The 21492-nt window shown below is 46.3% G+C and overlaps 1 protein-coding gene across 2 annotated transcripts in view; it reads left to right on the top strand.

The window, feature by feature from the left end:
- Positions 1-3411: 3411 nt before the first annotated feature.
- The window catches only part of ATP11C (ATPase phospholipid transporting 11C (ATP11C blood group)), an 828266-nt gene continuing 810185 nt past the window's right edge, over positions 3412-21492 (top strand). For both annotated transcript variants that reach the window (XM_086918646.1, XM_086918645.1), the window contains exon 1: positions 3412-5098. In XM_086918646.1, the coding sequence (XP_086774772.1) occupies positions 5072-5098 (27 nt within the window). In that variant the 5' untranslated portion in view covers positions 3412-5071. The remainder of the gene's footprint in view (positions 5099-21492) is intronic.

Below are 21492 nucleotides of genomic sequence, written 5' to 3'. Positions count from 1 at the left end.
GGGCAACAGACAGAGGGAGGGGGACGATAGAGGGAGGGAGACAGACCGGGAGAGAGACAGACAGAGGGGGGGAGACAGAGAGAGAGGGGAAGACAGAGATAGGCGAAGACAGAGAGAGGAAGACAGAGAGAGGAAGACAGAGAGAGGAAGACAGAGCGAGGAAGACAGAGCGAGGGAGACAGAGGGAGGGACACACAAGGGAGAGAGACGGATGGAGACAAAGGGAGGGAGACAGATGGAGGGAGGAAGAGGGAGGGAGGCAGGGGGAGGGAGGCAGAGGGAGACAGTGGGAGGAAGACAGAAGGAGGGAGACAGAGGGAGGGAGACTGAGGGAGGGAGACAGAGAGAGGGAGACAGATAGGGCAGGGGACAGATAGGGCGGGGGACAGAGGGAGAGAGAGAGAGAGAGAGAGAGAGAGAGAGAGAGGGAGGGAGGGAGACAGATGGAGGGAGACAGGGCAACAGAAAGAAGAAGGGGCGACAGAGGGAGGGACACAGACAGGGAGACAGATAAAGGGAGACAGTCAGAGACAAACAGAGGAAGGGAGACAGACAGAGGGAGGGAGCCAGACAGAGAGAGAGGGAAACAGAGAGAGAGGAAGACAGAGGGAGGGAGACAGAGGGAGGCAGAGGGAGACCTAGAGAGAGGGAGACATAGAGAGAAGGAGACATAGAGATAGGGAGACAGAGAGGGAGTGAGACAGAGAGGGAGGGAGACAGAGAGAGGGAGACAGAGAGAGAGGGAGACAGAGAGGGAGGGAGACAGAGAGGGAGGGAGACAGAGAGGGAGGGAGACAGAGGGAGGGAGTGAGAGGGAGGCAGGGGGAGGGAGGCAGAGGAAGGGAGGCAGAGGGAGGGACACAGACAGAGGAAGGGAGACAGAGGGAGGGAGACAGAGAGAGGGAGACAGAGAGAGGGAGACAAAGGGAGGGAGACAGAGGGAGGGAGACAGAGGGAGGGAGACAGAGGGAGGGAGACAGGGAGAGAGACATGGAGACAGAGGGAGGGAGACAGAGGGCGACAGGCAGACAGAGGGCGACAGACAGACAGAGGGCGACAGACAGACAGAGGGCGACAGACAGAGGGCGTGAGACAAAGGGAGTGAGACAGAGGGAGTGAGACAGAGAGAGGGAGGGAGACAGAGGGAGGGAGACAGAGGGAATGAGACAGACAGAGGGAGGGTGACAGACAGAGGGAGGGCGACAGACAGAGGGAGGGCGACAGACAGACAGAGGGAGGTCGACAGACAGACAGAGGGAGGGAGACAGACAGAGGGAGGGAGACAGACAGACAGAGGGAGGGAGACAGGCAGACAGAAGGAGGGAGAGAGAGGGAGGGAGAGAAAGGGAGGGATAGAGAGGGATGGAAAGGGAGGGGTAGAGAGGGAGGGATAGAGGGGGAGGGAGGGAGGGAGAAAGAGGGAGGGAGGGAGGGAGATGGAGGGAGAGAAACAGAGGGAGGGAGAGGGAGAGAGAGTGAGGGAGACAGAGAGATGGATGGAGAGAGGGATGGAGAGAGGGATGGAGATAGAGGGAGGAGAGAGAGGGAGAGAGACAGAGGGAGAGAGACAGAGGGAGAGAGACAGAGGGAGAGAGGCGGAGGGAGGGAGAGAGAGGGAGAGGGAGAGAGAGGGAGGGAGACAGAGAGAGGGATGGAGTGAGAGGGAGAGGGACAGAGGGAGAGAGACAGAGGGAGAGAGAGGTAGAGTGAGAGGGAGAGAGAGGGAGGGAGAGGGAGGGAGAGAGAGAGGGAGGGTGAGAGAGAGGGATGGTGAGAGAGATAGACAGAGTGAGTGAGACAGGGGGAGACAGGGAGAGGGAGGTAGACAGACAGACAGAAGGAGGGAGAGAGAGGGAGGGAGAGAAAGGGAGGGATGGAGAGGGATGGAAAGGGAGTGGTAGAGAGGGAGGGATAGAGAGGGAGGGAGGGAGGGAGGGGGGAGGGAGGGAGAAAGAGGGAGGGAGGGAGGGAGGGAGGGAGGGAGGGAGGGAGGGAGATGGAGGGAGAGAAACGGAGGGAGGGAGAGGGAGAGAGAGTGAGGGAGACAGAGAGATGGATGGAGAGAGAGGGTTGGAGAGAGGGATGGAGATAGATGGAAGAGAGAGAGGGAGAGGGAGAGAGACAGAGGGAGAGAGACAGAGGGAGAGAGATGGAGGGAGGGAGAGAGAGGGAGAGGGAGAGAGAGGGAGGGAGGGAGACAGAGAGAGGGATGGAGTGAGAGGGAGAGGGACAGAGGGAGACAGACAGAGGGAGAGAGAGGGAGAGTGAGGGAGGGAGGGAGAGAGAGATGGGGAGAGGGAGAGAGAGAGGGAGGTTGAGAGAGAGGGAGGGTGAGAGAGATAGACAGAGTGAGTGAGACAGAGGGAGACAGGGAGAAGGAGGTAGAGAGAGAGATAGAGAGAGGGAGGGAGACAGAGAGAGAGGGAAGGAGGCAGAGAGAGAGGGGGGGAGAGAGAGAGACAGACAGAGAGAGAGAGAGAGAAATAAAGATGTGTGTATGCCGGGTCTGGTGGCTCAGCAGATGAAGGCATCCGCTGCAGGGACCTGTGTTCAACCTCATGGTCATAGTTTTTTTGTTGCTCTAGCCCCACCCCCTCCCTCCCTGACCCCGCCCCCACCAGTGCAGCCCTCAGCCACAAACCGCACTGTAAATTTGGCCCCTGAGAGAAAGTTTGTGAGTACCCATGCTCTAGAACCGCATCAACCTGATTTAGAATGTTTTTTTTTCCGGTCATTTTTAGTTTTTCCTCTGTTTTATTACTTGCCAGGTTGTCTGATGTGGCGCCTCACAAGATTTTTCTCTTCCCCCTATGGATTTCTTTGTTTATTTAAGCTCTTTGTCTTATTAGATTTTTTTAAATGTATTTAATACTTGTGCTCAATCATGTCGGAGGATGGTGATGAAGTTAAAATGTTGCCCCCCCTGGAAACATTTCTGCGGATGCCCATGTGTATATGTATATAAATATATATTGTTTTATTTTTTGAGCCTCTTGAAACTTAACCAGGTGATTGCACTTTATTCTTCACCTTTGCCACACCGTCCTTTTTTATTTTTTCAACTTTGAATGTTATTTTTTATGATTTCTTGATCCAGTCTGTAATATTTTTACTATTTTATGATGTATACTTGCATATTTTAGTAAGTATTATAATTATTTTGAGATGGCTAATTCGCTCTGCAAATACAACGCTGCAAAATATAAAAAGTACAAAAAAATATAGACAATGGAAAAATGTGGTTCTTTCTTACAGCAAGTCTTCACTTTAGTAGCCAAATACCGTAGTTATGTGGCTTGGGCTTGCTTGCGGCTTCTTTTTTTAGCCTGGATCCGTTTGGGCTTATTTTTGACACAGCTCGTATGCTTGTCTGACAAATAAAGCTGGGCGATCCTGCTGCTTGAATCAACTGAAAGTGGAAGTGCCGGGAGGGCGGGCGCCGGTTGGTGGGCGGGGCCTGGGATCCCGGATGAGCACAGCTCTATCCCTCCCTCCAGGGTGCTGCGGTGTGTCAGTGTGCGGAGAGCTCCGTGCGACCCTACGGGGAACGAGGGGGGTGGCGCTCCTGTCAGATCAGAAGCCCCCGGGGCCGCAGAGCCCAGGGAGCCCCGCAACAAGCGACACATACACACAGGCTGCCAGGCGAGCACTGCTGCCCCAGGCAGAAGGACAGAGTGCAGAAACCAGGGCGCAAAGAGAGGGGAGGGGGCATTCCTGCTCCGGGCTGGCAGGGGGAGAGCTCTGTTGCTGCCCGAGGCGGACGGGGAAAGACAGCATTAGGGTGCCGGTGCCTGGGGGTAGATAGGGAGGGAGAGTTGGCGCTATTTTACGCATAGAGGTTCACATCTGCCTTGGGAGTGCCGTGCACTGTGCGACAGGAGAGGGTTGACACAGAAAATGGAGACATGAAGGTGGGTGGCATACTGCCATAGGAGATTAGCAGAATCATACCCTTTTCATTCCTTGTTGCAGGGGTCAGAGGTGAGGTTTGACGCTGCCTTTGGAAGCAGGCGGATTGAAACTAGACTAAGAGACAGTGACATCGGGTTGGCGCCCGCCCAAGAGGCGGGGGGTTGGAGAAGGACCTGGCAATCCCATTTACCCACGGAACAAAACTGCCACTGCCCTCGATATTAGAACGAAAGGGGCATTAGCCAGTCCCTGTCTCCTGGTGTCAGGGAGAGGATTTCTGGGTCTGGTACTGCCCGGGGAGGTAGTGAGGGGTGTCTGGGTCTATCACTGGTCCCGAGGACAGGTTAATAGATCCCGGGTGAGTACTACTGCCCTAGGGCACAAAGAGAGGTGATTTTAGCCTAGGGCTGGCGCTGCTCAAATAGCCAGCGAAGGGAGCCACTTTCAGTCGCTGGACCAATAGATGGGTGGCCTGAGCCGGTGCCCGTCATTGGGCCCCCAGAACATAGAGGGAAACAGTGTGTGACACTGCATTGGAGACTGAGGCGAGGAGGGAGTGTGTATGTAGCCTGGATATGTCTCTGTCCCACTGCAGACGCGTCAAGGAGCCTAGCACACTTATGTGGCCGCAGGAGGAAAATATGTGTTTAGGTTGCGACTCTTGCCCCTGCACTTGACCAGAAGAAGAGACGGGCTGCTGCTGTCAGGGCAGACCCCGTGTGTTTGGGTACTGCCTCTGCTGTGTGACGAGCTTGTGGAGTGTAGAGTCCAGCCCCTGCTGTGTCACGGGGAGGAGAGAGCGGCATGCTGGCTCAGGTACTGCCCCTGTAGTGTGGTAAGAGAGGGAGGAGAAGTGTTCAGGGCTGATGTATGACAGACACTGGGAGGGGGATGCGTGTGCCCCTTGTGCTGTGACAGGGGAGGGAGCGAGCGAGGTGGGCCTTAGTATCTCCCTAGAAATGTGACAGGAGCCAGACAGCTGTCCTGGATGACTTCCGGCAGGGCGATCAGAGAGCAGGTGGCTGTTCTTAAGTCGTTGGCTTGCCCCGTGATTCTCATGGTCAGCGGGATGTTGACTGGGACTGCGCCGTGAAGGCCTCCCCGGACCGGACCGGCAGCAGCCCTTCGAGCAGCGGATCCCGTCGCCAGGTCCAGCGTCATGCTTCGCAGGGCGTTCAGCCGTTTGGTGAGTGGCATCTTTCTACCCTAGCGCTGCGCGCCTATGGATGCAGGGTCCCGAGGCACCCATATTCCTTATGTTGCGGCACCACTGACCCATCCTAGGCTATGCCTAGTGTGGGGTTGTCTTGCAGCTTGGTGAGCAGAGACCTCCTGTCTCTCTGTGTGTACCATTGAGCACCGATGCTGGGCTTTACCTCTGCCATGTGCAGTGCACTGCACGGCTCCGCTGTTGCGCCCGGTGCACACCGGATAACTTTATCTCTGCTAATAATTGTCTTTTTATTGCGGCGCTTTCTATGACTTCCTGTTTCCTCCTCTCCCTGGGGCCCTGTCTGCAGGGCTTCTTTCAGTGACCCTGTCAGGCTTGCAGATAGCGCGCGGGAGAGGAAGATGCACCGGCTGCGCGCGCGAGGAATGTGAGGCGTGGAGCCTGCTCCCCGGCCCGCAGGGCGCGCGTGGGCTCGTTGCACGCGGCGCGAGGAGCGGGTTCTGCGCTTTCTCGCATATATTCCTTTGTCTCTGTTGTGCTATGAATAGGCACTGGTGCTACAGCGGCACCGAGTTGTCAGAGGTTGACCTGGGACACAGGCTCGCGCAGTTTGTTTTGTTTTGTTAGCAGCTGAGAAGAGGCTTTGCGAGAAGGATGACTGACTAATCATCACACATTTAATGCTCACAGGGAGTACACCACTGCTGAACAGAGTTTACCTGTGCTATAAATAAGATAGTATTCTCAAAAGAAGCCAACAAACGTCGTTGTATTGTAAGTGGTGAACATAAAATGCAGTCAAAGAAACATAGTAGGCACTTTTGGCCAAGGGCCAGTAATGTAACATTTATAAGAAAGCATACCATTGCTCTATGAAACAATGAACGCAGTAGCATGTTATCATGGCAGCAAGATAAAAAAATGAATTGCAAGGGTGGCCAGTGAATAGCACTGTGTTTTTATGACAGGATAAGACTCCCAGAGAACAATTCCTAAACAAAAATGCAACCAAACGGCAACTAAAATGTCATTTTGTTTTCAAATTAAATTAGTCAAATTAAAAGCATCTTGTAAAGTAGAGTCCAAACGTAGAATTAAGACACCAAAGGTTTTATTGGTGAAGGGAAAGGCACAGAGCATCCAGAAAGCAGAAGATCAGGATCAAACTGCCAAACAGGGAATCTGGAACATAGAACCAGGGAGGCTCACGCAGGAGCCAGGTTCTAATTCCAACAAGGATATAAATATATAATGAGGAACATCAAAGTAGGGAAATGATAGAATGCAACACATCTCCCCCCTATAAAACAAGCAGAACTATACAGTGGGGAAAAAGGGTTAGGATAAGAACCTAGAAGGTAAAACAACAGGTCTGGCATTGGTTTTGACTCTATGAGCCACAGACTGAGAATGTGGAGCATTATTGCTGTCATGATGAGTAGGACTTGGAGCAGAACATTTGTCATGAGACAGAATCTGAACAGGAGCAGGAGGAACAGGCTTACACTTGGCAACCTTCCTAATGTTCCAGGCTCTGCCATCTTGAGTGATGACAGAGTTTCTGAAAACTTTAACAATTTTAATGGGATTGCTGAACTTAGAGAGACCTTTGAGAGTGAACCCAGGTTTCTTGATCTTGACCCATTCACCCACAACAAAATCAGGAACTTTTACATTCATTTTGCGGTCAAACAAAGTTTTCATATTGTTCTGCTTGGTTACAACACGATTGGCCACTTGCGAAATATCCAAGTGATCAACCTTAACATCTAGTTTCTTAACCCACCAAGGACAGATATCGGAACTAGGAGTTCTCCCTCTCAGAAGTTGGAAAGGGCTGACCTCCGTGACAGCATGGGGGGTGATGCGATACATCCAGAGTCTTTCCCTTACCACATCCTTCCAAGACTCTCCCGAAGAACAAGCAAGCTCCACGGCATTTTTAAGAACACGGTTGAACCGCTCAACCTGACCATTTTCTCTGGGTTCATACAATGATGTAGTGTGATGTTTGATGCCACATGAGACAAGAAAATCCTCCATGTCTTGGGAGACAAGTTGGACGCCGTTATCAGTAACTAGGATTTCAGGAGAACCCTCTCTGGCGAAAACTTCCCTGAGGAAGGAAATAATAATAGAGGTGGTGGCACAGGAGACAAACTTAACTTCAGGCCATTTGGTGTGATAGTCAACTAGAACCAAAGCAAAACGAGCACACTCAGGAAGACGATGGAAAGGGCCAGAGATATCAAAAGCTAGCTTTTGCCAGGGATGATCGGGCCAAGGAACAGGACATAGGGGGGCAGAAGACACCTTGAGCATCTTATCACTATTGATACAGTCCACACAGTCACGGACAGTTCTGTCCACCATCCTGTCAAGGCCAGGCCACCAAAAGTTGGTCCTAATGAGACGTTTCATAGAGGACATCCCAATATGAGTCCTATGGGCCAAAGAAAGAATCTTGTTATACAAAGAAGCAGGAGGAATCATCTTCCCAGCCTTAAACAAGATCTTACCCACAGCCTCAATCTCAGAGGAAACTTGACAAAAAGGGGCAAATTCAGGTAACACAGATTTATCCTTGGGCCAACCTTTTTCCAGACAATTAAAGATAAATGAAAAAATGGGATCTTTCTCAGCTTCCGACATCCAGTCAATCTCAGAGATGCCCCTGAAGTCACTAGAAACATAGTCATTGACCACAGAAACAATATCAATCTCACGACTATCTGAGTTGGAACCAACATCAGGGCAAGGCAACCTGGAGAGAAAATCCGCCGTGACATTACTCCTACCAGGAACATACAAAACCTCAAAATCATACTCCTGCAACTTTGAGGATAAGCGTGCAATGCGAGCAGTTGAGTTCCAACCTCCCCCAGGAGACAAAATTCCAACCAAAGGCTTGTGGTCAGTTTTAAGAATGAATCTGTTGCCCCAAACATAATTGCGAAAATGCTCCACAGCCCATGTGCATGCTAACAACTCCCTTTCGATGACTGCATACCTCCTCTCAGTAAGAGAAAGAGTTCTGGAGGCAAAGGCAACACACCACTCCTCTTTGCCAGAAACCTGACCTAGCACAGCTCCAAGGCCATAACAACTGGCATCTACGGTGATAATACACTTTTTGTTAAGGGAAAAAGATCTCAAAGTGGGAGCATTGATAATATCTTCTTTGATGGAAGAAAAGGCAGATTCTTGCCTTTCAGACCACACAAAGTCTGAGGACTTCCTGGTTAGCTCCCTGAGGGGTTCCATTTTGGTAGCGAAATTACGTATGAACTTACTGTAGTACTCGCATAAGCCCGCAAAGGAAAGCAATTTCTCCTTGTTGTCAGGAGAAGGGGCTTTTACAATGGCATCAACAAGGGAACGCTTGGGAACAACACCGTCAGCAGACAAGGTGTGACCCAAGTATTCGACACTCTTACAAAATAATTTACACTTGTTAAATTTGAGGGTAAGTCCAGCATCACACAACTTATTGCACACATCCTTAAGATGGAGACAATGATCATCCACATTCTTAGAAAAAATGAGGATATCATCCTGGAAACACTTCACGAAGGAGCTAACCTCTTTAAAGATATGATGCATGGCCCTCTGAAACACCGAAGCGGCGGAGGCTAGGCCAAAAGGCATTCGCTTAAACTGAAAAAGGCCAAACGGAGTGATGAAAGCGGTAAAATGCTTTGCATCTTCAGTCAATTCGATTTGGTGATAAGCGGAACGCAAATCAAGGGTAGAAAAAATGCAAGCACCATCCAACAAACATACCATCTCGTTTATATTTGGGAGAGGGTGACAATCAGTGATCAAATTGGCATTGAGAGCCCTTAGGTCTACACACAACCTGATACTTTTATCGGGTTTTTGAGCCAAAACGATGGGCGAAACCCATTCAGAGGACTCCACTTCCTCAATAACGCCTCCAAGGATCATGTCGTCCAATAAGATTTTGAGTTCAGCTCTTATACTGATGGGTACACCCCTCAATTTCTGTTTGACAGGGATGGCACCATTTTTAACTTTGATCCTATGGGAAAAACCCTTAAGTTTCCCAAGTTTCTCAGAAAAAACTTGAGGAAATAGCAAAGGGAGGTCTTTCTCGAGATCAACAACATTCTTGGAAGATTCAGAAACAATCATACTATCATCCAACAGATGAGTACTGGTAGTACAGGAAGCAGTGTTGTGTAAAGGTGCAACATCGCAAGTAATGGCAACCACAGAGATAGGGTCTTTGTTCCTGGGATTTAAGGTAATTCCAAGTCTGAATTGATCCCTCCAACCCAGAACATTCACACCTTTGATAGCAATGTACATTTTAATCCAAGCACTGTTTCCCCTAAATTCAATAAGGACTTCTTTGTAACCGACAATATTAATATAGGATTCATCAAAGTTTTGTGCAATAATATCAGGTTCACATAAGCTAGACAGATCAACCAGGCTCCCAAAAATTTCATTGCAATATAACTTGGTAATGATGGTCCAGGGAGAGCCTGAATCAGCCATAAGTTTGAGCTCCTTACCTAAAATACTAACGATGCAATCTGGAGAGTTTAGAGTTTCTGCAGACTTGGCATCTGTCATATCACGGATGGAAACAATAATACCATGTTCTAAGTCTTGGGATGACGATGCACCTTGTGACACAGTAGAAATTTTGCCTTTAGGGGGAAAGGAAGAATCCTTTCTTGTACCAGTGTCCTTGCACATTTTTGAAAAATGACCAACACGTCCACATTTAGTGCATTCTTTTCCAATAGCAGGACAACGAGAATACGAAGCAATGTGGTTGGGATTACCACATCTGAAGCAATAATAATTTTTTGAATTAGACTGAGTTCTCGTATTAGCATTAGGCTTGCTATTGGAAAATGAGGAGGAAACAGCATTAACATTGCCTTCATCAATGCTAGAAGAAGCTTTGCTAACAGTACCAGAGGAGGCTTTACTTTCTAAAGTTTTCATCCAGCGTTCAGATTGTTCAAGCGCTTTGGAGGTACTTATAGTTACTTCTAAACTGGGATCACCCAGGATCCAAAGCTGTTCTTGAACTTTTTTACTTCTGACGTGTACAATAATCTGGTCCCTGAGCATTTCGTCAGTCATTAGCCCAAAGTTGCAATGCAGTGACAAAGCTCGAAGAGCAGTAAGAAAGTCATCAAAACTTTCACTTTCTTCTTGAGCTCTAGTATAAAATTTATACCTGTTTAGTGCAACACTAGTATTGGGTTTGAACCTATTTTCAATACGTAACATTGCTTCGTCATAAACATTGTGGTCACCTCCAGAACGCATCGGTGGAAGAGTTCTGAACACATTTTGACCCTCTGAACCCAAACAGTGGAGAAAAATATTTTTTTTCCTTTCAGCAGACATACGTTCACCATCAATAGCTTTTAGATAGGTAATAAACTCTTCTTTCCATCGTGACCATGGAATAGCTGGTTCACCTTTAGTCTGCAGGAACTTGGTAGGAGGATCAAATTGCATGGTAAAATAGTATGGTTACACTGACTAAATGCAGTAACTATATATTATGGAACAGTATAAGTAAATCTTAAAATAGCAATAAAGAGTCTCAATAGTAACACAAAAGTAATGTTTCCCAACAAAAATTGAGAAAACTCGAGAAAAGTTGACGTGCAAAAATGTGAAATGTTGTTAAAATAAGTAGCAGGGTAGTGTTTCACAGTCTAGTAAAGTTTTCCTTCAGGTATAATGCATACGAATCTTATAATGCCAAAGTACCAACCAGTTTGAAGAGAGTTGCTGAGCGCGTTGAAAACAGAAATAAAAGCTGCTGTGTGGTTTAGTAGCTGAAGCGTGTCTGGTATGAAGCGTTACTGAGCGCGCTGATAAACCAAGGATAACTACCGTGTAGTTCAGTAGCTGAAGCGTGCTCGGTGTGAAACGCTCCCAGTGAAACGTCGACAGCTACAGTAGCGCGGACTTCCAGTTGCATTTCATTGCGCAGACAGCGACATAGGCGTCATACAGGGCAGACGCTTTGATGCTTTGACGCTGCTTTGTGACGTGAGAGAAAGAGAAAACAAGGCGCATCAGCATTAAAAACAAGTCGACGCGTTGAGCGCGCTGCGCTGCGTAGGCTGCAGGAACACTGGTTGGTAGTTATGGCAACCAGATGCGCGTGAGGTCGTCGAGGAAATGGTGGCTATGGCAACAGCAGTAGCAAACCTTGGTAAATCGAAGAAAACGTAGAAAATCGATGAAATCTGCAATGTACATACCAGGAAGCTGGCGATCGGACGCTGAGGTGGAAAACTTTTAAAACAGCAGTCCGAAAGTGTAGAAAACGAAGAGGTAGGCCGGTTCGTTTTTTTTGAAGAGGAATATTTCGCACCTGTGCCTTGTGATGCCGCAGAAATGTTCCTCAGGTTCTCCAGTCGTCGCCAATTTGTAAAGTAGAGTCCAAACGTAGAATTAAGACACCAAAGGTTTTATTGGTGAAGGGAAAGGCACAGAGCATCCAGAAAGCAGAAGATCAGGATCAAACTGCCAAACAGGGAATCTGGAACATAGAACCAGGGAGGCTCACGCAGGAGCCAGGTTCTAATTCCAACAAGGATATAAATATATAATGAGGAACATCAAAGTAGGGAAATGATAGAATGCAACACATCTACAATATAACAAACGGACTACTTGATGCCTTATAATTAAAATGTATTGCAGAAACAAATGAGGCAGCGTGGCCATCTTTAAAATGCCATGGCTAGATGGACAGCCCATGTAAGCAATGGCACACCATCAATAAACATAAAGGCTGAAGATGGCTGACCTAAAGCCCAATCTATCTGTACTTCTTCTTCTTGTAGTTTTGAAGAATTGATGACGCGAGTTGTTCTATATAGCTAAAGCTCTCTGTAGCCAGACCTAAAAGTAAACTCAAGCAGCTATTAGTTAATCACTGGGAGACAGGACTTCTTGAGGTGCATATACTGCCAGGTGTTTACAAATTAATCCCAGAGATGTTTTTTTTTTGAGAAATAAAACCTAGCCACTTACTTATTCTGTACCATTAACTTTTTTTCATAGTAAGTATGATGACCTGTAAGGGTATGCTCTTTAAATACAAGGCGTGCCAAAACCAGCCCTAAAAGCCTGCACTTTGTTACGAATGATTGTGTGTAATGATATGATGAGATATTGATGCTATTGCAGGGGGCTTTGAGACACCGAAGAACAAATGCATGGCGCTGTAAAGTTCACTACAATGTCGGTTTCAAGGAAGTCCCAAGGAAGCAGGGAGATAAAAGCAGTAATGTGTTGGTTGTCATCAACTATGTATAGTCTGTAAAGGTCAGCAGATTGAAATTGATGCAGGTAAAACGAATATTGCTATTGGACTCAAGTAAGGATTTCACTATCGTCGTTCTAAATAATTGTGAAGATGGGAGCATTGAGGATCTTTTGGAATTGATATCCTTTGTTGTATTAACATAAATTACATAAATTTTCAGGTAGGGGAACTGTAAATGTTTACTGATGACACAGCAGGATCATTTATCAGCATGTCTTTACATTATCCGTAATAAGTTCTTGTGATTGATGCAGTTCAATAAATAATTAGATCCTTGGAATGCAGGGAAAGATGGGTTACTCAGGTGAGACCGTCTCAGAGCCCCTCCCCATGTGACTCCACTATGGTCTCCGGCCACAAGCAGTTGAATATTGCACCCCGTCCTCCTCCTTACGGATCATAATGCAGAAGGTAACCAGTGGTTTGAAGCTTTGTCTTTCTTATGGTTTTCTCCAGAGTGAGCATGAGAGCTCCAGCTGGTGGCTGATTTTTCATATTCATAATTACATTATTTAAATTACTCAGACTCCACCTTGGGAACGCCCTTTCACAGCAACTAGTCAATTACTGTGTAGAACAATTCAGAGAAAACCATAAGGCAGAGTTATGGATCCAAGATAACCAAACGCCATGCTGATTAAATAAAAAAAATCCACTACATTACACCATCTCTACGTATCCGTTCCACTTTCTAGCTTCGGTACGGTTACATACCTATCTCTAGACAACAATAAGGAGGAATAGCGTTTTTTACATTTTTTTTGCCTTTGTTCAGTCACTTAAACTGTAAACATCACCACCACATCACTCTCTGCAACCACCCAACAGTTATCGCTAATCTTGTAAATACTTTGTAATTCTTACGACGGTCTTTGTGGAAGGGCTTCTACTGTTTGTATCACTAAACAGCAATTAACGTGGCGGCTGCATCATCCTACTGTACTCACAGAGCACATTTTAGATTGTGTATTAGGTATTTGTCAACAAGAGGACAACAGTGAAGAGACCGACCTGATTAGTCTGTGAGTAAACAGTGCTGCTGGGGCAACAGGTCATTAAAGCTCCTACTACCATAAAGATTGCAGTTTTAGAGGATATGACACCATTCACAGGTGAGCATATATAACTGATACAAGTCAGGAAGATACCATCTTAAGTGTCAATGTCATTGTGGCAATTGACAGTGGTTAAACTTTAACCCACCAGTTGGAAAAAAGGACCCATCTCTTAATGAGGTGACTGCCTTAAAACACATTGGAAAGATCATGAAACAGACCTCCAAAAAGAACATTCAAGTGTTGATGATACTTGTATTATTCTATACAAATGTGGGAAGTGGCTTTGCTGGCAGAAGCCAGCTAATCTACACAGACAGATTGGGTTTGGACGGGTATTTGCCATTGATATTCATTGTCTCATAAAATAACAGGATTTCATAACATTTTGGCATCACTTTGATAGGGCCATGTTTCATGGCCTGAGGAAATCTCTGGATACAGAATGTTTTATTATTCATTTGGTTTCCATGCGGTAGATGGAATTTGCCGCTCTTTCAGCCCATGTGCCTCTTTCAGATCATGTGTAGAATTGGTCTACAATCTTCCCATAACTCATTTAAAAGTGGAGATTTTAATCTGATTTCTGTGTACAGATAGTCTTATAATTTGAGTTAACCACGCAGAGGTTCATTACAGGCTGTGTTAACATTCTGAAAACATTTTGACAAAATGTCATTGTTTTTATTTTTTCCAAGAGGACTTCCGACACTATGTATCAAGAGTACAATTTGAGAGACCGTACATAGATGAGCAATGCTGATCAATGTTTCTCAAACCTATAACTTTTTTTAAATTTTTTTTAGAGTTTTATATAGCGCGAACTAGACCCGTAGATATCGGGTACAGAGCGCTTTACATAGCACCAGTTTTGTTACAAAAGGACACATTCCTTTTTGTTAGGCACCGGGAGAATAAGTGATTTGCCCAGAATCACAGGATGTTGAGCGTCGTTGCCGAGACTTGAACCCGGTTCCCCAGCTTCAACGTCGACTGCTCTAGTCGTAAGGCTACTTCTATTTATAATGTAATTGGGACACCCATATAAAGGGCCCAAATCCCACACGCCAAACTCTGTGCACTATTGTTTCTGATGCCCTTATCAGCATCCTTCTTGCCCTTAGCCTTAATGTGAATTTAGACCCATGAGTTGCATGAGGAGACCTTTTTACCCCGAGTTTATTTGATCTCTTCCCTATCCTCACCCGTTCCGCTTAGCAAAGGTGTCTGCTTGCCTTCCTACCTCGATGCCTCCTCATGCATGGTACCCCAGCACCTCTTTGCACCCTCCTGCTTTGATAGATCTTTCCACAACCTGTTCCTTTCATCTGTGAGCAGTCCCCATTCCATGTGTATCCAGTTTTCACTCGGCATATAGTCTGCAGCCTGCAGCTGTTTCACCTGATATTCTTATCGACACACAGAGGTCGCTTGCATTGTCTCTAAACTCATCCATTAATCACATACCTATCTTTCATCCCATGCTCTGTATCTGTTACCTCAGAGGCTTTCTTTTATTGTCTGCATCCTAGAGAACATTCTATCTCATCTCTGCAAATACATTAGACTTGTGTTTGGAAAGCATTATTCCTATTCCAAGAGATGTGTTTCTATGTCTTATGTTTGTCCAAACAGTTCCTTCTGGTAGATTATCACCCCCACCAGTGTTCCTTTTCAATAATAATCTGGCAAGGGGACTGCCGAAGAGTGACACAAACCCCTTCCCCCTCCAAGGTGAACTACTAAGATCATCCCTTTTGCTCCTCCGCAAAATCAGTAGCTCTTTCAGTCAGCTACTCGGGCTGACTTTTGAATCCTTTTACCATGCTTCAGAAACAGGGAAAGTTTGTCGTAATGACACCATTCATATCCTACATGTTCACCTACTGATGGTGTTAGGATTAAAATCACCGGACGTATTGGGGAAGAGCCACTTAAGACATGGGTATGTGCAATGGCTGTTCTTCCAAAACACTGTTGTCGGGTGGGGTTTACACAGGCGTACCAAAGCTCTCTTTGTCTTACTCTTTACTAGCACAGGTCAGACTCCGCGCCTAGCCTTAGAGAGGTGCTAGGCTAGGGGAAGGAATAGTACAGCTCAGAAAGCAACACAGTACTAAGACTAAACAAGGTAACGTCTCAACCGCTTTCATATATATACGAATGTATCAGTTACCACAAGTACTTTGAAGCAAATCGATTGAGGCAAAATAGAGTCAAACCGATATAACCAATTACATGCAATTCAGTGAGGGCAACCTTTAACATGCGTTCAATGACTAATTATTACTGTGGCTCATTTCAGCTGGACTCCGGCCAGAGTTAAGCCGTCTTGCGAGTTCTCATGGTCGAATGGGAAACAACCTTTACAACGCAACTTTTACACCGCACTACCATTACAACGAAACTTTTACAACGCAATATCCATTACAACGCATGCATTTACAACGCATGCATTTACAACGCATGCATTTACAACGCATGCATTTACAACGCATGCATTTACAACGCATGCCATTACAACGCATGCCATTACAACGCATAGCATTACAACACATAGTACCCTTACACTATCCAACACTTACCCTACTGTTGCACCCCCTGGAGTTAGAATAGTAATTTTTACCCCTACACTATCCAATACTTACCTTACATGCATTGTAATGTTATGCGTTGTAATGGTATGCGCTGTAAATGTAGTATGTGTTGTAGTGGAATGCGTTGTAAAGGTAGTTTCAAAGAATTTGTTGTAATGGCATGCGTTGTAATGGTATGCGTTGTAATGGATGTTGCTGTGTAAAAATTGCATTGTAAAGGTCGGCGTTGTAAAAGTATGCGTTGTAACGTCATACATCCTGGTCAAATAGTTCTTTGGGGTTTGTCCCGGTGAGCAGCTTTACATTTTACTGGACCATTTATCATGGAGCCTAGATTTCTCCAAAGAAGTGGGTCCCACAGCTCCACCCTACACTTGGTACTCCAAGTCTCCTGCAGCACCCTTAGTCTAAGGTTTGGTCATGGACTCCAAAGAAAGAGGGTCTAGCTGCTTACCAGAACTTCTTTCAGGTACCATCCTCCTCGAGTTTGAGAGAAAGGAACTATTATAATACACATTCTGCGTATTCACAGGCCCATCTCTTAATTCTGCCTCACACTGCTAGACGAGGGATGGCCGTAAGTGAATGTATGCAATGTGTATCTGCTGGTTTACATGGTTAATCAATGCTATTTCTGAGTCCCAACATGAATAAGTCTTTTCTGAAGCCTCTGTTTTGCAGAGAATTTGAAGTGCACGTGCATATGTTAATTTCCTTGTTTCACTTCTCCTTTGTACTAGTGAATTATCCTCTCAGGCCTGCTCATTTCCACCTTCCTTTCTCTACTTAGTGGAATAGATATTCGGACTTTTCAGAGGAAGTCAGGGAGATGGCCCAGTGAGCTAAATGCTCACACGTGATATGCGTGGTAGGTAAATGTTTCAAGCCTGGCAAGACTATCTCAGCCTTTAATCTTTACAATAGCGATAGAAAGCTCTGTATTGAAACTAGTTATTCTTAGAACATACATTTATAGAATGGCTTTTACAAAGGTGTGTATTTTTTTAATTATCTAATTGTCGTAGGGTCAAGATGCTTTACAAATCTACTTGTTCTGTTGAAAAATCTACCTGCCTCATTTTGTGCCACGAAGTGATTTGACAAATTGCACCAGCTTTTATCATTATATGATAGCTTTGATAAGACCCTTTAACGTGGTTTCAATTCTCGCATCGGTGCAATTATGCCCCACTACGGGGTGCATTCCCGAATTCTCAATATACAAGGGATCAATGTTACGTCTTTGAAAATGTGCATTGTCACCATATGCAGAGGCCCTGTGTCTTGTTTGACACAGTTTTCTGCTCGCAGTAGGGCTCTGAATATGTCGGTACTTTAATTATGCAGAGTTATGAATAAATCGGAGCTCGAAGTGTGTCTGTGTTCTAATTGTGTCCTTGTTCTCTTTCTCACCTGAGTGTCAGAAGAAGCATCTTGTGCATTTCTTTGTTATTTATGTGTCCCAGTGCATGAATTGTCAACCGAGTATCAAGAATATCTCCCACAGCCTGGGCCTTCTCCTCTTCACCACATCACGCTGTGTAGTGTTGTGCAAATCACTTTGCCTCATTGTGCCTCAGTTCCCTTGTTTACCCAACTAATGAGCATATACCAAGTGCTAAACCAGTGTCTGGACAAGTACATTTTATAGCATGATCTCTGCATGGTGCTGTTAGAGTCGAACTGTGATGTGCCAATCGTTTGTGCACTTGTAAACTGATTTACTTACATAAAGATTTTCATGTGAGTGAATGTACTGTATGCAGGAAATCGGTATTCCGGGCCATATTGCCATTTATTTTGTGTGCACCCAGAGACCTACACGTTAATGGATATTCATAAACGTCACTCTTGACAGGGCAGACGTAACACCTTTTCCAGGGTTAAAAACATACTACTTCTGAAGGGGTAGGAGTACAGGAGAGAGGTTTCCACACAGGAAAAAATCGAGGTCTCCACACTGTTAAAATACTTTCTCCAAGGAGATAAAAAGAAAAAGTTACCAAGTGCATTAGCTCTGTAGCGATTTTCTTAGGGCCTGCAGTAGATACGTATGTTTGCTCATGCGATAATGAAATACACAAAGGTTTGCTGAGATTGTGTCTGGAAAATTTGGCAGGTGTACCCTGGGAAACGGTTTTGAATTCCGGAAATTGATAGAGCTGGGTCGGTTTCCTCATCATGCTTCCCCTCTGGTCACTTAGTAAAATAAGAAGGTAGCGGCAGTGGAGTGTGCACTGGGTGAAACCTGGGAGCACTGCTCGGCTGCACCCCCGGCTCTTGGTTTGCGCAGTGGTGCCAAGGGCTTTGCTGTGCTCAGCATACACTCCTGTGTCCCTTTCACCTCTAACTCGTTCGCCTCCTGTCCCCCTCAACCCCTGCCTGTGCAAGTCTGTGCCCCCCACACTTGCCCCTCTGTGTCCAGACGGAGAGACTGCCTGCATCCTTTCCTTCGTGGAGCGTGCTCTACCCCACACCAGAGAAGCATGTGAAGCACCACTCATGCACGCTTCTTTGGGATTCATTCTCATAGTTGGCTCGTTAGTGTCAGGGTCTCAACCTGAATGCAGGGGCAGTCCTTCCATAGATGGCAGTAAACAAGCAATGTGTCTTCTTGGGGACCAGCTTCAGGGTGAGGCAGAAAGAGAGGTACTCTGGAGTAGACCGTGACCAGCCGAGAAGCAGACTCTTCACACTGAAGAAGAGAGGCCTGTTAGCTAGATATCCTGGGATGAGCACATAGGAGCCCCACAGCTGAAAGAGTCTAGCAACATCCGCTCCGATTGGGGCCAGGAGACCTCGCCAAGCATGTAACAAGAAACTTGTCACCCCGGAGTAATCACAGCATGAGAGCAAAGACAAAACCGAGTAAATTGTCCGCTGCTAAAGACCAACGCAATTTACACAAGTTCCTACCTGGGGATATTCAACAGCACATAACCTGCGCTTATTGTAGGGGCAGAGTAAAAGCATGGCCGCAAAGACTTCACAGTGTCTGAGGTAATTCATCAGAGCACTGCATTAAAGACTAAATAAAGTGTAGTCTTCACTGTCCATACCCAGCAACGGCCATGCAGTGGATGCCTTCGGATCTCAGAGAGCACGCAACATGACCTTCTTCATGTGGGAGTTGTAGTAAGAATACAAAGGCAGGGATATTGAGGGTCTTGGATCGGCTGCTATACTGCATCAACATCTTTGCAGTGTTGCCATTCATCTCCAACAGCTCACACAAATACAGAGGTGGGGACTTATGGTCTGACAGAGCTGATTGCAATGATGTGTGGCCTGGGAATATGCGGGATCCTCTAATATTCAAGCTATCACAAGGGAAGCCAGGAAGGAGCAGGGGACTACGTAGGCACACTGCGAAGTTGTGACAGGGAAGTGATCCTGACTTAAGAATAATGACAAAACTGGACATTTTTATTGTTGGAGCTCAGTGACATTTACACCAATAGGTGTTTGAGGTTCTCGCACAGGCCAGATGAGTTCATCGCAATCGTAGCTTGAGCTGGAGTACAAGAAAGGTATGTTGGCAGCTCTGATATAGCTGCATCATCCAAACCAATCTGTGGCGTAGCAAGGGGGCGGGGGGAGGCAGTCCGCCACGGGTGGATCGAGTTTTGCGGTGGGGCCTCCCCCCGCTCTTACCTGGGACCCTCACGGGGCATGCGCTACAGGAATCACACCAGCATACCCCCCCCTGCTCTTACATACGGCTGCTCTGGGCGGCAAAAGGTCTAGCTATGCCACTGTCCAATTCTAGCCAAGGAAAGTTAGGGAACCCATAGCATGCATAGTCATTAATGAGAGATCATACTGTGAGAGCAGAGACAGAGTCGAAGAAACCATGATTATTGTCAGGCTTGATTACTCTCTTAGGTGCGGAGGGCGGCTCCAGGTCGTTCTCTCACCCAAGGCAGGAAATTCATCTGGTGCGAGCAGCAGAAGGTTTTCCTTTTACTTTTTAAGCCTCTGGAGCTGGGGAATAGCTTCCCCAATACTCCAAACTGTGTTTCTGTTCCCTGTGCAATAATTGTTGTGAATGACGAGCCAATGTCATTACACAGAAAGTGAAAGTAAATGAGCCGATCTTCTCATTTACTTTCACTTTCTGTGTCAGTGGAAAGGGGAGAATCTCCCCTTTCTAATGGTACCACTCCATAGCGGATCCCCAGCCCTGCCAAGTGCCACTCATTGCGGGTTAGTCTACTGCCTTTTTGAGCATTTCCACACATTGCTGTACTAAAATTAATTGCCACACATTATAGCTCCTCTGCCTTGGTCGGGGAGCTTTGCTCTAGTACAGCATTGTGCACTGCCAGATCTAATCTGACTAATATTTTTTCATTCTGGGCATTGCAAGCTGGGTCCAGGGAAGAGGTGACTGTGTATGTTATGGAAACCACCTCTGGGCTGGCTTGTTACAATTTGCAATCTGGACTTTGTGGCTCCTCGCTGTGATTGGGTCACACTGCACATGCAGTTGTTATGGGTGTTGGACACATTCCTGCCCTGACAGGATGGCACCATATAACCCCCTGAAGAAAACATGATTATCCCAGCGATTCACAAAAGTCCTTGGAGTAGCACGCACCACTCCTCAGGAGAATGAGATTTGGAGGTGTGCCCTACACAACGGGTCGTAGCCCGGCCAAGACCCAGCACCACCTGAAATGTGACACACACCCCTATCTGCAAGAATGTTTCAGAGACCACTACAAGCGGAAATTGACCTTACTGAGATTGTTTTTTTTTTTTCAAATAAAGATCTCACCCCAAAATGGTTTCAGACCTGGCTCTCCCAGGACTGCCGCCTTTGTGGCAATGGAGCAGAGTCACTACTACATCTATTATGCAACTTTCCGGCACAATATAACCTAAGGATGTCACTTTTAAGGCCAATCCTAAGAGAAACTCAAATCCGGACTTGCAGAGCGGCCGTCATAAAATGCCTCAGCGGTTCTTCAGTTCAACTGTCATGTAACCGCGTCAAATTGTTGTCCCTAGCAGCACAAGAACTAGAAAAGAAAGAAACAGCACAAAACCTTGGAAAGAATGAAACACCAAAATAAGAACTTGGCAGTAGGGTATAAAGTTGCCGGCTTAAATCTTTTTAAAACCTGTTTCTGAACTCCCTTTCTTTCAAAGCCCCTTTCTATGATCAGCCCTAGGCACAAACATGATCTTATCAGTAAATGTTTCAGGATATGAAACTGTATTGACTTAAGAAACTGGATAGAAAATTATGCATAGCAGTTTTGAACTTTGCTCCCTCCCCATTTTCCATTGGCACTAGCGCTTTAATTTCAGTGGAAAGCATGGACATGTTTACATTGCTGTTACAATAATCCGCTGCTCTTTGGTTCCATCCCACACGAGGGTTACGACAACTAAAAATGTTTTAAGGTAATT

Source organism: Lissotriton vulgaris, chromosome 4_1, assembly GCF_964263255.1.
Source record: "Lissotriton vulgaris chromosome 4_1, aLisVul1.2, whole genome shotgun sequence".
Lineage (NCBI taxonomy): Eukaryota > Metazoa > Chordata > Amphibia > Caudata > Salamandridae > Lissotriton > Lissotriton vulgaris.
Note: the sequence above shows the minus strand (reverse complement) of the source record. Positions and strands in the feature narration are given on the sequence as shown.